Source organism: Boleophthalmus pectinirostris, unplaced genomic scaffold, assembly GCF_026225935.1.
Source record: "Boleophthalmus pectinirostris isolate CB_2022bp ecotype Guang Dong unplaced genomic scaffold, ASM2622593v1 HiC_scaffold_3, whole genome shotgun sequence".
Lineage (NCBI taxonomy): Eukaryota > Metazoa > Chordata > Actinopteri > Gobiiformes > Gobiidae > Boleophthalmus > Boleophthalmus pectinirostris.
The window spans coordinates 22,615,305-22,630,208 of NW_026571299.1; the positions used below are offsets into that span (position 1 = coordinate 22,615,305).

Genomic DNA, 14,904 nt, shown 5'->3' on the forward strand with positions numbered 1-14,904 from the left:
ATTGTATTAAAGGCCAAACTAAAATCGACACAGTGGAGCCTCGCAAAGATGTTCTGGTGCTCGAGATGTTCCAGTAGTGAGTGGAGCACAATGGCAATGGCATCTTCTGTGGAGCGGTTCTGTCTGTAAGCAAATTGGTATTGGTAATCTTAATTGATGTTGGTGGTATTGTGCTTTTCATGTGTTTGATGACCAGTCTCTGAAGACACACTGTGGGACATTTCAAGCAGAGCAATGACATCTCCCATAAAAACAAGCAGGTGACAGACCTTCCACAAGACAAGTTACTCAATGCACCTTTTAAGTAACAAAATTGAGAACATGAACTGGAGCCGTGTGATGAATGGACTGTCAGCGTGTGAGCTCACGGGTCGCAAATGTAAGTATGAGTGGGAGTGGGTTATGAAACAGTCTGAAATGAATGTCTGGGAGCTCGTTTGTTTATCTGCGCTCTGAAGCTGATGTGTGTGAGTATATAAGTGTTTAGAAGTGTGATCTATGGAGATGACTTTCTGACCCCAAGGCCCAATGTTACATCAAAGCCCATATGAAGCTTTTCAGTTCAGTTTGTATCAGTTTTACATCAGATAAGTGCAAGTGGGAGTGGACAAAAGCTGAGAAGAAAGATACAAAAATACAGGAAGTAGCAGTGAGTTTTAAATCAGAATCCCTCTGCTGATGTACTGTGATAGTTTAAACCTTCATTTCATTTCACAAAATAAAGGTGGTGTCATTAATTTAATCATAACTATTGCCCGTTGTGTAATTTAGACAAGCTTGTACACAGTATTACAGAGCAGTATTAGGTAAGGTCAAATATTTTCTGGATGCAAAAGCTCTACATACACTTTATTGTTCTTTAGTTGCACCATATTTGATACACTGGGCTGAAATCTGGGGTAATAATTATAAAACAATATCGGGACTATTGTACATATTACAGAAAAAAGCATTAAGAATAATTCATAACGTTGGGTTTTATGAACACAACAAGCAGCTGTTTATCGCTTCGAATATGTTCAAACTTAAGGATCTGATAAACGTCCAGACCGCAAAAATAATGTGCAAGGCAAAAAGGAAAGAACTGTCAAAAATACTGTCAGAAACATTTTATGAAAATAGAAAGAATTTATAATTTAAGGGGAATGCATCTCTTTAAAATGGCCAGAGTCAGTAAAAGAAAGAAAAGTTGTAGTATTTCAGTTTTATGGGGGCAAAATTTTGAACTCTATGAATGATGAGCTCAAATGTTTAAACAAAGATATAAAGAAATGATTATAGCTAAGTATGCAGAAGAAGGAATTTAAGTTTATTTGTCATCTAAATGTAAACTATAACACATTTATTTTGTATCTGGAGTAATGTGATGCACTATAAGAGTCTAGCAGAAGCACATTATTGCTTTAATGGTTTTGTGAAATATTTTGGTTTTGTAATTGCCTTTTTGTATGTGTTGATTACTGCAGAATAATGCAATTTATCTTTTATGATTTATGAAAATATCTGAATAAACGTATTATTATTATTATGGTTGCTAGGTAACAGTTATGGGATTACCTCTGCATATGTCACATCTGCTGCCTGTGTCCAACCACGAAGTACAAGTGTAAACTTCACCAAACATAAATAGTAGAAAAAAAAATAGTAGAAAATGTTTAGTCAAATTTTATATATAATGATGTGCAAAAATATCAAAATCTCAATATATCGTGATATTAAAATTGTTAATACAGTATCACTCTGGTGGACTAATGTATCGAGAAGAGCGATTGTTTATGTGACTGGACTATTATGTTGCTTATTTAGTGGAAGGAAACTTCACCTGTTTTGAAGATTAAAGTAAATATATTTTGATATGAATTTTGCACAGATAGTGGTTTAACAAAGAAATACTGTTGTTATGTATTTGGTTCTTTAAAAAAATATACATATTGATTATCGCACATATCGCCATATCGTGATAAAAAGGAGCCATGTATCGAGTATCGTAACGAATCCCTATCCGAATCCCTGATCCCAGCCCTATGGTTAAGTATGTTTTAGTGACATGAGTGAGTCCAATGAACTTTAAGGTTTATGAATGTGTGAGAAAAAACAACAATCATATGTGTATAGATTCGTCTAGAGTGTGAGCTGTTTATCACATCACATTGTGTGCCTTCGGTTATGGCGTATATGAAATGACTCCATTTGTAAAAATTGTCTCAATTTAGCAATCAATAATCAATTTCTTTCTTATGCTCAAATTGTGATCTGAATAATCACCGTTCTTGTGATTATCCAATCTTGGCATCTGTACTCACACAAATATAACTTATATTGTTCATTAGCTATAGAAAAATGGTGGTGTGATTCCAGCTCCCATGCATGAATACTGTTGTTGTGTCTTTGGGCAAAACACTTAACAGTTTCTGTGTACACTGGTGTGTGTGTGTGAAGGTGTGAGTGGTTCTTTGATGTAAAGGACTTTCAGTCTTGAAGGTGGAAAAGCGCTGTATAAAACCTGACCATTTCCACAAATAAAACAAGAAACATTTCCTCCAAAATAAAGTGTTGTTTTAATACACAAAGGAACATGAAGTACATACAGTATGACATCATTAAGTGCAGTTAAGGTACTGTCACAGATAGTCAATGGGTTCACAGATTTAACAGTATAAACAGTATGGTAGCGTTCAAATAAAAAGAACGAAAAAAAAAAAGTTCCCTGGAAAAGCAGATATAAAATGTATTTTTGAAAAGTGACAGATCCAGTACTTCACTATTCTGAGGCGAGACAGAACAAAACAGGGGCCTCATGATGATGTTTGCCGTGAAAGTGCCTCTGACACGTTAGACACATTTAAGATTTTACCTTTTTTTTTTTTTTATTATTGTTTCCCAGTTTGTCAGTATTTTAGGTTTCAGATCTGACAAAATATAAGACACATTTATTTTGAAATCACATTTAAAATTTCAGGAAAATGGTGGCCTTTGTGTAAATTGTGCATAACTTTTAGACATAATTCTCCAAGTTTGATGTCATCATTATGGAACCCTCTAAAATAGAATCCTACTTCCTGTCATTTTCAATATATTTTTCATCTTTTGATCACAAATTGCTTCTTAATTGGTGTAAAATCATCAAATTAAGTCAAAATAAGAGAATCAAAACCTGTCATACGCACTTTATCTCCATCTTGCATCGTTTCGTGGCCAACAAAATCAAATGTTTACAAAGTGGGCACGCTAAAGTAACACTAGACTAGAAGGTTCAGGCCATTTTGTGTTCCATCTATGAGCTCATTAGAAACGCTGAGGCAAAAGAAAAACACTATCACAATCACAACACCATCAGCATGCCTCCTGCTCAACAATCTACTGCACATGGCATCGGGTGTGAAACCACAAAAGCTCAAAAAAACAAACTGTGCCTAAACCCCTGTTTAAACCTTCTACAGTGTGACGGTGGTGACAGCCAGTGGTCAGAGAAACGTACTGGCGCAAGAGCAAACCTGTCTGCCTCTATTTCCTGTTTGTTTTGCTGTGGTTTGGTGATTGAGAAAGGAAACGGACCAAACTTCCTCCTTTTAAACACAGACGAATAATAAAACCAACAAAGTGTCACAAACTTTACAGAAGAAATGCAGTTTTAATGCTCTGCAGAAGCTGCTTCACATACACACTCCACAAAGCGCGCATTTATTATCTGTAGATTTAAAGGTGTACTGTGTCACTTTTCTGCTGGGACACCTGCCACATGCTTGTCTCCATGGAGGTGTTATTACTTCGCCTGAGATGTTCCTCAGTACTGCATTAAAAAGATCTATATTGCATGTATTAATTTACAGATACAGATTACACCTTGAAAAACAAGCATATTTACTGTGAGGGGGCTTGCCTCTCCACAGATCTGACATGTAAAGTGGCCCGGCCATGTCACCTGCTTGTCTCTGAAAAAATCAGTAAGTTTAATGTAATAATGTGAAACTTTCCAGACAGGAGTATAGCTCCAGGTTATGGGTCCCGTGTACAAATGCTCTTGTCTAATTAAAAATACACATGACCAGAGCCCGTCCTGCACTGGAGCCCGGGGAAACAGCAGAGGTGCGACCAAGTCATTGTTTTGCAAGAAAGTATTTTTTTTTTTAATTATTATATTATTATTTTATTTTATTATTATTATTTATATAGCGCTTTTCACAGACATTTAATCACAAAGACGCTTTACAGATCATTATTCATTCACTCCACACCTGGTGATGGTAAACTACTATTGTAGCCACAGCTGTCCTGGGGCAGACTGACCGAAGCGGGGCTGTCATGCCAATCTGCGCTATCAGCCCCTCTGACCACCACCATCACTCACACACACACCACTTTCATACTAGGCAATGTGGGTGAAGTGTCTTGCCTAAGGACACAACAGTTTTTTGTGACTGGTGCCTCCTGTGGCTCCTAATTTTCCCAGTGTCTCCATCCAAGTACTGACCAGACCCAGTCCTGCTGAGCCTCTGAGATCTGACGGGATCAGGCAAGTCTCAAGTAATGTCTCAAGTCTTTGACCTCAAATCCAAGTCAAGTCCCAAGTCAAATACAGGCAAGTCCAAGTCGAGTCTTGAGTCGCTGGTCCATAAGTCCAAGTCCAAGTCGTCTGCTTTGAGCTTCAAGTAGTGATGCACCGATACCACTTTTTTGAAAAGTGATACAAGTATAATCATTTCTGTACTTGTACTGAGTACTGATACTGATACTTTAACCTCCACCCCCATGAACATACACTGAGTGTGTTTCAGTGTCAGTATGCCTGTTCTATCAGTATTCAGGATGTGCTGTTTACATGTGCGCTGAGAAACAGGACACTCATATCTCTGTGTACATGATCACATGGAGTATCCTGGTTTATTGACATAATCTTATGAATGCGCAAGTGCAAAAATTATATAATTAATAAGGCAGGAAAAATACAAACAACCTGAGATTATAATGTGATTAATGCAGCTTTACCACATTTGTTTATGTTTTACAGAAACAAAACTTAAAACCACATGGCTCATTTACATAAACTATAAGTGCTGATAAAAACGTCTCTCTCCTTGTGCTGCTGATGTAGTTCAGCTTCTGTCGACTAAAGGACACGACTCAGTGGAATATGAGTGTTCTCTCTGTGACAGAGGATGTGCTGCTGATGCTGAGTCTGTTCTGTGTGTATCTATTGGGATGGGAGATGGTTCATGTTAAACTTTTCAGACATCATACACATGCAGGTCATACGTGTGTAAGTCGTACCTGTGCAGCGCAGCTCTTTATTTAATTTCACTCATGTACAGTGACTTTATTTATCCTGGTTTCTCATAACAGTGATACTGCATTAATGTGTCGTGTAATAGTGGTATCAGTGTGTGGTATCGACAAATGTTTAACAAGTACATTAAGTAAGTATCAAGCTTGATATCCAATACCAGTATCAGTATCAGTGCATCCCTAGGTTCAAGTCATTTCTAGTCTTTAAACCAAAACCAAATATATCTTAGATTTTTGCAATTTATATTAATTCAATTGTACTTAAAAAGTCATGGTATATTTATATATGAGTATTTGAAAATGCATTTTTTGCCTTCTCAAATGTCTTGACAAGATCTTAATGTATGTCATTACGGTAAGAACAGAATGTCTTGCATTCTGCACTGACATTTAAGGATCATGTTCTCTGTAGTTCCCTCAGTTTTTCTGTATTGTACTGTATATGACTGTATTGTACTGTATTGTACTGTATTGTACTGTATATGACTGTATTGTACTGTATTGCACTGTATTGTACTGTACTGTACTGTATTGTACTGTATTGTACTGTAGTACATTTGATGATACAATCTCACAGTATTTCAGTTCCATCCAAAGTAACAAACAGAACTAGGAGGGACATGTTCCAATTTATTCCTGTAAAATTAAGCACCACATGTATGTAAAGAGAAATGTATTTTTTAAAAACATATATATTTTTAGGAGAAGCATCAGGTCTTCTCAAGTCACAGGCCTTAAGTCCGAGTCAAGTTCCAAGTCATTGACCCTCAAGTCCAAGTCGAGTCTCAGGTCTGACTGGAGAATACATGTTTTCAAGGTCGTTTTAAGTAATAAAACCTCTTCTAATTAAATAGATGCAAGCTAGATCAGTTTAATGCTATACAGTGGAACATTCATGGAGACAGACTGAAGCAGATGGCGTCCCCTCTACCAGTAAAGTTACATAATGTCCCTTAAACACAGGTGTGTGTAAAGAAAAGCTGCTGTGACTCTAGTTTATACTGTATGTGTCTATATCAGAGTATTTGAGCAAAGGCCACAGACAGGATGTGAATGAGGCTTACACGACACTGAGCTCACACAAACCAAAGGTTTAGTTTAGTTCAGAAACACAATACAAAGTTCACTGTTCTTCATGTGCTACTCTCTATTCAAGTTCAGCAGGTTAGTGTTCAGTCCACACTCAGTCCCACTTCCTCCAGTGGAAATATACTAAGCCCTTTTTCCCAGTAGAAAATCATGATCCGAAACATTGATTTCTGCAGGATTTGAATCCACACATCTGTGTTTCATTGTCCTCAAAACTCACATGGTCTTTACAATTCTACATTTACTTTTTCATCTTTACAAAGTTAAAATGAGACATTCTCACTAACACAGGGTGAGTACAGGGATAAAACAGGTCTACAAGAGGTCTAAAAACCAGGTCTGAAGCCAAGTCTAAACCAGGCCTAAACTAGGTTTAAACCAGGTCTAAACCAGGTCTGAACCAAGTCTACACCAGCACTTAAAAGGTGCACTATATATCTTTTCTGGAGAAAGAGTCCGTGACCTTGTGTCCCTGCATGTTTGTTAAGGTCTTTTTGAGCACTTAACAAAACTTGAAACATTATAAAACCAAGATAGAAACGTGTATAGCATAAGATTAAGACTGCCGCCATGGAGATCAACAATTTACAGCAAAATATTACATCTTTTGAATGGGAAAAAATCCTCATGAAGTTGCATATAACCAATGAATCACATCTCCATGGAGACGAGCAGGTGGCGGACCCTAAACCAGAAACGTTACAGATTTAAAACAGGAATAACTCGAGACTTTTTAAATTAGGACTTCTAGGTCTTAGAAAACTGGTTCAATCCTTCATACTTAAGCTGCAAAACATTCCTGGTATCAATAGTTTTTACATTTTCATTTGCATTTACATTTGGAACTTTCCCAATCCTCCTTTTGTAAACATTAGCAATAGCCGTTAGCTTCAACAGTTCATGGCTAGTGTTGCTAATATTCATCACCAGGGCTCCACATTAGCATTAGCCGTTAGCATAAACAGTCCGCGGCTAACGTTGCTAGCTGTCATCACACGTCATCGTCGTCCTCATTCTGCCTTAGCCTGGTGTCTCGGCTATGGCTCCTCTGGCTCCCCCTCTGCGGCAGCTTCCCCACCGGGTCGTGGCACAGGACGTACTGCTGCCAGATCTTCTTAAACGCCGTCCTGAACTTGTTGATGCGGAAGGCGTAGATGACGGGGTTGACGGCGGAGTTAGCGTGACTCAGCAGGATGGCGACGTACACGAGGGCGGCGGGTTTGTTGCAGGACGGGCAGAAGACCGTGATGCAGTTGAGGATGTGGAGCGGCAGCCAGCTCACGGCGAACAGAAACAAAACCAGAGCCAGAGATTTGGCCAGTTTGAGTTCTTTACCGAAGTATCGCCGCGGGTCGGAGTAACTCGACATCACCTGAAAGAGGAGAGGAAAAGACATTGTTAAATATGACATACCATCATTTCCCAGATATTTGGTTTAAGAATAGAACTATAATCAAATCTGAAGGTGAACACAAGATGGCGTTGTGTTGTTTTTAATGTTCTGCGCTCACTGGTGCATAGGTTAAAAAAATCACTTTATCTTCTGCATTTACTTCCTCAGACCTTTTTCACAATGGCCAAAAGTGCCCCACTGTAGGTTTGTGGGACTTTCCAAAATGTGTGTGTAAATGTGTGTGTAAAGTGTGTGTGTAAGTGTGTGTGTAAATGTATAAATGTGTGTGTAAACTTGTGTGTGTGTGTGTATAAATGTTTGTGTAACGTGTGTGTGTGTAAGTGTGTGTATAAATGTGTGTGTAAGTCTGTGTGTAAATGTGTTAAGTGTGTGTGTAAATGTATAAATGTGTGTATAAATGTGTGTGTAAATGTATAAATGTGTGTGTAAATGTGTGTGTGTATAAATGTGTGCATAAATGTATAAATGTGTGTGTAAATGTGTGTGTAAATGTATAAAATAAATGTGTGTGTATAAATGTATAAATGTGTGTGTAAATGTATAAATGTGTGTGTAAATGTGTGCGTAAATGTAAATGTGTAAATGTATAAATGTGTGCGTAAATGTATAAATGTGTGCGTAAATGTATAAATGTGTGTGTAAATGTGTGCGTAAATGTATAAATGTGTGTGTAAATGTATAAATGTGTGCGTAAATGTATAAATGTGTGCGTAAATGTGTGTGTAAATGTGTATCGTATTCTCCAGCAGCTTCATAAATTTGCTCCATCACCAAATCTTCAACCAACAAACTCCACAAAGAATAAACATTCTAACATGAACAATTTATCCACAACTATCAAGAGAAGAAAGTCCAAAACTTAAAGGAAACAACGAGCCACATTAGTGACACACTGACCAAAACTTTATGGTCATGAATAAAACAGAAGTAATGCATCTGGTTGAAAATGCTCAAGACGTTCCCACAGATATCTGGCCATAGAAAACTATTAACCAGAAGTGACATTTAACCTACATCTCGACACTTCCCCCCCGTTGTGAAAACGGTCTGTACAGGAGAGTTCCTAACACCCGTGTAACCTCTGTAACATGCACAGCGTGGAGCGTTTGGACCATGGACCTGTTAAAACAACTGGCTGTCACGAGTTGGCGTAGTGGCCACTCTCTGGTACTACAACGAAAAAATACCCCCAGTCCTGAAACTGCTCTTGTTCAGTTGACAGGGACTTACAACTTTTAAAAAATGTCAGATTTTATGTCGATTTTACCTATTTTTAGATTACAAACTTTTTCTCTGCTCAAAATCCTTCAGTTGTTTTAAAAAACATTTTTCACTCTGTCTCCTCTTGCTCTGATTGGTCAAAGTGATCATGTGATATGAGACCGTGCTCCTTGTGCACGCTCACGTGCAGTAGTGTGTGCCCGCGGGATAAAGAACACCACTGCACATGCTCAACAGGCAGAGAGCCACAGGATGTACGTCGCTGGGCTAAAGGCTAAACTGAAGTCATGTGCCAGTGAGCTTGGCCCACTGATCTGAGTGTTTAGATCCCGGGGCTTGATTTGGACCAATCAGAGTGACAGTAGAGTGGGGCTATACTAAGTCTTACAAAGATCACTTTTAGGCACTTTGAAGATTTAAAAATGTTAAAAAGTTTATGTTGTGAAAATAGAAAAGAATTTCTACAAAATCCAACCTTTGTGAAAGCTGGATGCCCTGTCAGAACACGGGCAGTTTGAATTCCCAGAATGCATTGCGCCCTGTGGGAAAATTATTTATGGCCCAAGCTCCCGGGAGCTGCAGTACCTGAAGCGACCACTAGTCTGTCTAGAGCTGGGACAGAGGCGCACGAACTTATTTAATACAGTGCAATATTTAAATACAGGGCAATATTTAAATATGGTGCAATATTAAATATGGTGCAATATTTAAATATGGTGCAATATTTAATACGGTGCAATATTTAAATTCAGTACAATATTTAATTGGGTGCAATATTTAAATGCAGTGCAATATTTAAGTACAGTGCAGTATTTACTACGGTGCAATATTTAATACAGTGCAATATATAAATACAGTGCAATATTTAAGACGGTGCAATATTTATATGCAGTGCAATATTTAATAGGGTGCAATATTAATCTCATTGTGCATGTGTATACTGTGGATTGTACATATGTATAGTGACAATAAAAGGCATTCTGTTCTACCTGTGTCTAAGTAGAAAGTGTTTTATTGTCTGAGGAATCAGGAAGTACATTGTTAGCATGCTAGTCATTGTTTACAGCCACAGCAAAAGTCTGATCTGTTTGTGGAAAGCACTTATAAACTCACAGGATGCTCAGAATGCATAAGGTAAGTGAGGAATAACTATTCTGTTTTTCACGTTTTTAAGATGGGAAAAATCAGATACAGTTCCTTTAAACTATTACACTCATGAATAGATCTTTTTTTTTACATTTTGTAAACTGCAAAACTGATCTAAAACAGCTCAGTGATAGAAATGGGAGCTTTTACTTCCGTTAAAAATGCAGAACAGATAAGCCCCACCTCTTGATGGTTACATTTCATCAGAGCGGATTGTGGTTTTTCATTATTTGCTGGGTTTATGTGTTGAAAAACAACTTAAGTATGACCCAGAGTAAAAAGAAAAAAAAAAAAAAAAAAAAAAAGGTCTAAACTCAAGTTACAACAGAGAACTAAATGTTTTAAACATCTCAAGCCTCAGATGCAGGACAATACAGGATTACTCTATATGAATTATTTTTATTCTGAATTTTAGTTGCTGAAATTTAAGTATACTTTTTCAATATGTTTCAAATTCCAAATAATAACCTCACCTTTTAAATATTCAGCAGAAATATTTTCAAGTCCTTAAATTCAACAGTCAAAATTCAGAGAGTAAAATTCACAGTGTAAAATTTCACAGTAAAGATCCTAGATGCCAAGGCTGAAGCAGTCGATCCTGTGTGAGCGACGAGGGCAGAGACTGTTTCCTGTTGGCTGTTCTCATCTGTGGACGGGGTTTACACTTAACAAATAAAAGAGGTGAGATTCTGATTAAATGAATTTCATCAGAATCAGAATTGAATGCTTCACTACACCATTTCCTGCTTGTTACTAAGGCCCCGTCCACACTAGTACATATTTGAGTGGTTTTAGTTGTGGATGCAGCGTTCGTTCACTCTAATCCGATTGAAAACAGCTCCAGAGACGGAACGATGTGGTGCCTCCAGCTCCCACGAATTCATTTGAGTATGGATCTGATCCAGCACCGTGTGGACGCCTGAAAACACTGATACTCTGATGTAGGTCTGTGCACCACGAAGTAATTCACCGCCAAAACACTAAGGCTAGAATATATGTCCATTCATATAAACGTGTGTCTGTGCGTACGACCTGCAGACTTATAATTTCTGAAAAGTTTAACATGAACCATCTCCAACACAACAGAAACACAGAACAGACTCACCATCAGCAGAACACCCCTCTGTCACAGAAAGAACACTCATATTCCATTGAGTTGTGTCCTTTATTCCGACAGAAGCTGAACTGCATCAGCGCACAATATCGAGCTGTTTTTTGAGTGTTTAGTTTCTGTAAATTAGCCATGGAATTTTAAGCTGTGTGGATAGGGAAGGCTTGCGGACACAAAAACATCATGTCTGTACGAAGATTTCCTTTCCTGCAATTTTTTTTTTCACTGCAAATTTTCTACTCTGATTTTTGGCTGTCGAGGGCTTGAAAATACAGGGGGTCCCAAAAAATTTGACATCATTTCACAGGCTAATAATTCTGGCAAACTTCAAAGTTTCACAGAATGTATAGAAACAGATCAAGATTTTATATTTAATGTTTTATTTTTGTTCTGTTTTCAGTTTTCACTCACCCAAGACTGTGCAGCCTTCAGTGCAAAATTTGGAAAAAACTTTTTTTCCAAAAAAACTCCAACTGGCAACAAATTTGGACTTGGTACCAAAAATGTAAAAAGGAAGGTTGCTTATACAGGGCTTAAGGATCTGGTAGACCCACATCAACATCATCATTGAGCTAAACTTAGTAGTCTTCAAGATAACTGCTTGTTATGTCAAATTTTTTGGGACACCCTATATTTGTGCTGAATATTTAAAAGTTTTTTTTCTTTTTTTTTTTTTTAACATTTTGAAAAATGGACACCTAAAATTTTATCAACTGCCATTCAGAATAAAAATAATTCAAACATGTTTTTTTCTGAGTTAAAAAATTCAAAGCAAGAAATTCAACAACATTTCAAATTGAAAATCTAATGAAACAAATTATCTTCCTTATTTCTCAAACACTCAATCAATATAAATGCAACACAAGTGGCAGCATGCGAATGAGGAGGGAACGCTCTTATATGTCTAAATGTCTAAAAGCTCATCAAAATGTATTTAGCATTATGTCCTCTTTAAGGGTAATGTATTCTTCATTTGTCCTTTCCGTCTGACCCGTCCTGCCGCTGGGAGCACCTGTCATCTGGAGCTGGACTTGGCCTGGACCTGTCTCTCCTTGAGATGGAGGACTGAGTCTGGAGGGGAAACCAGAGTGCCCCGAGAAAACACATACAGACACACAAACACAAACACAAACATGCTGCAAACTCTCAAGTCAAACTCAGAACCTTCTTGTTATAAGGCACGAATGCTGACCACCATGATTTAGATGGAGTAGGATTATTTTAACAACAAAAGCAAACAAAAACTGAATTTAAAGGTGCCATATTATGCACAATTGAGCTATTTGATTCGCTATTACCTCCTAAATAGCCAAAGTTGTGTTTTTTTTTCATTCACACGTTTGAGTCAATTTTGAGCTTTGGAGATGTAGACAAACTGCAGTGATCAAACCCATCCATCCATCCATTTTCTTCCGCTTATCCGGGGCCGGGTCGCAGGGGCAGCAGTCTAAGCAGGGACTCCCAGACTTCCCTCACCCCAGACATTTCCTCCAGCTCCTCTGGGGGGACCCCGAGTCGTTCCCAGGCCAGCCCAGAGACATAGTCCCTCCAACATGTCCTGGGTCTTCCCCGAGGCCTCCTCCCAATGAGACATTCCCAAAACACCTTAAACCCACTGAAGTAAATGTGATCAGCGGAAAAATGAAGACTGCAGACATATGTGCTGTTTGGAATCATCTGGAATTTGGCCTCTTTTCTAATCACAAAACTGAGGTTTAGTTGGAATTGTTGATTATCCGAACGTAACGGAACACTACAATGACATGGAGATGAAGAAAACTGGGATGTTTTCTTATTTTTCCTAAATTTTGTCAGACTTATTTCCGTGAAGAGAACCCACCGGAAGCTGTCATCGCATGTTTCCAAACGTCAGGACTAATCTTGAACTAGGACTTTGGAAGCGCTTTGCAGACAAGGTTTCCGCAAAGCGCAATTGGGCGTCAGCTGCGGTTCGCCTCGTGGAGAGCGGAATTCTGCACCGGTCCTATCACCCGCTGTCACCTGACGGTCTACACAGGCACGTCTCTTGCGTTTCACCGCTGCTGTTATCGCGATGATTTTAGCAAATTTGTATGAAGAAAAACCCACCACTTCAATCCAGGTTAAAAAAAACATTGTGATGCGCGTTACTGACATTTGTACCGAGTAAAATATTACTATTTTTTCCCCTGTAATGCTAAATTACTGCATTACAGCAAAAAGCAATGCATTACAGTAAGTTGTTACTTTTATAACGCGTTACTCCCAACACTGCCTTTCACACAGTAGAGATTGGAAATTCCAGGGTTGAAATTATCCAAATCATTCTAGTGAATGTTCAAAAACACAGTGAAGCACTTCCTCTATTACCACATGACATTGCAAGTTGGAATGGAGTGATTTATGTTTGAGAGAAAAACCCTGAATCTGCAGGGTTTGTGCGTTAAACGTGTGAATGAAACAAAACACAACTCCAGGTGTGTTTGTGATGGGCCCTTTAAGACGGTCAATGTAACTTTACCATGATTTTTTTTTTTTTTTTTTTTTTAGAATTAGAATTTGATTTGAATATTTACTTCTGGGGACAGACGATTGTGAAATTCTTGATCAAATGTGATGTACTAACTCTGTGAAGTGTAAAGTCTGACCTTCTTGTTGAGCTGTCTGTGGATCATGTAGAAGATCTCGGCATAGATCCCCAGCATCAGCAGTAGGGGGGGCAGCACCCAGCCGAAGAAGTTGAAGTACACCATGTAGTCCATGCTGATGACCGTCTCGAACTGGCACGTCACCACGAGGGAGTCGTTTTGTTGGAGCTTGTGGAGGTTATTCCAGCCGAACATGGGGGTCAGTCCCACCACAATGGACACGAGCCAGCTCAGGAACACGGCGATCCCAGCGCGCCGAGCGGTCACCACGCGCTTGTAACTGTGGAGAGGACAGTAAGTATGAATTACACACATATTAAATAAAGACACACTATGGAACTTTTCTGAGAAGAAACGAGAAGCAGACAGGTGTGAAAACATGACACAAATATTAAAGTAAATAAAGTTTGTTTATATAGCATGTTTCACAGACAGAGGTGCTTCACACACAAAACGATAAAAAACAGCACAAGATACACTCAAAATAAAATCAGTCATAGCAGCTCTAAATCTAGATAAGATAAGACAGAATAAGATAATCCTTTATTGACTCCCATGGGCAGTGTTGGTGAGTAATGGATTACATGTACCGGCGTTATGTAATCAGAGTACAAATTATGAGTAACAGTATTCAGTTACAGTTACTGTTTCAGGGAGTGGTGATTGGATTACAGTTACTTTGCTGAAATAAATGGATTACACAGCGGTATTTTCCTGTTTTCACATTTTGTGCTTCATCCCATTTATTTATTTTTTTATTTCGGTAATTCCACTCATTTCTGGAAACCCACACAGAACGCACGCAGTAAGAGCTGTGTAAATGTCTTGTTAACGTTGGTGGCTTCAGTCACACAATGGAGGAGGTCGAAGAGCCAGTAGAACAGAACCAACAGTGCACGTGCAAAAACGCATTTGTGTCTTGGAAATTCTCCCGATGTGAGATGTAAAAGAAAATAACAAATATAAAATCACCTACAAGTTAAATGTGAAACTACTGGCACTGGTGAAAACAA

The 14,904-nt window shown here is 38.4% G+C and overlaps 1 protein-coding gene across 1 annotated transcript in view; it reads right to left on the reverse strand.

Annotated features, from left to right (window-relative positions):
* Window positions 1-4,132: 4,132 nt before the first annotated feature.
* Window positions 4,133-14,904, reverse strand: part of LOC110159114 (adenosine receptor A1-like) — a 55,178-nt gene continuing 44,406 nt past the window's right edge. The window contains exons 2-3 of the mRNA XM_020923674.2: window positions 13,892-14,171; window positions 4,133-7,744 (exon numbers count right to left, since the gene is read on the reverse strand). Coding sequence (XP_020779333.2) covers window positions 7,364-7,744; window positions 13,892-14,171 — 661 coding nt within the window. The 3' untranslated portion in view covers window positions 4,133-7,363. The remainder of the gene's footprint in view (window positions 7,745-13,891; window positions 14,172-14,904) is intronic.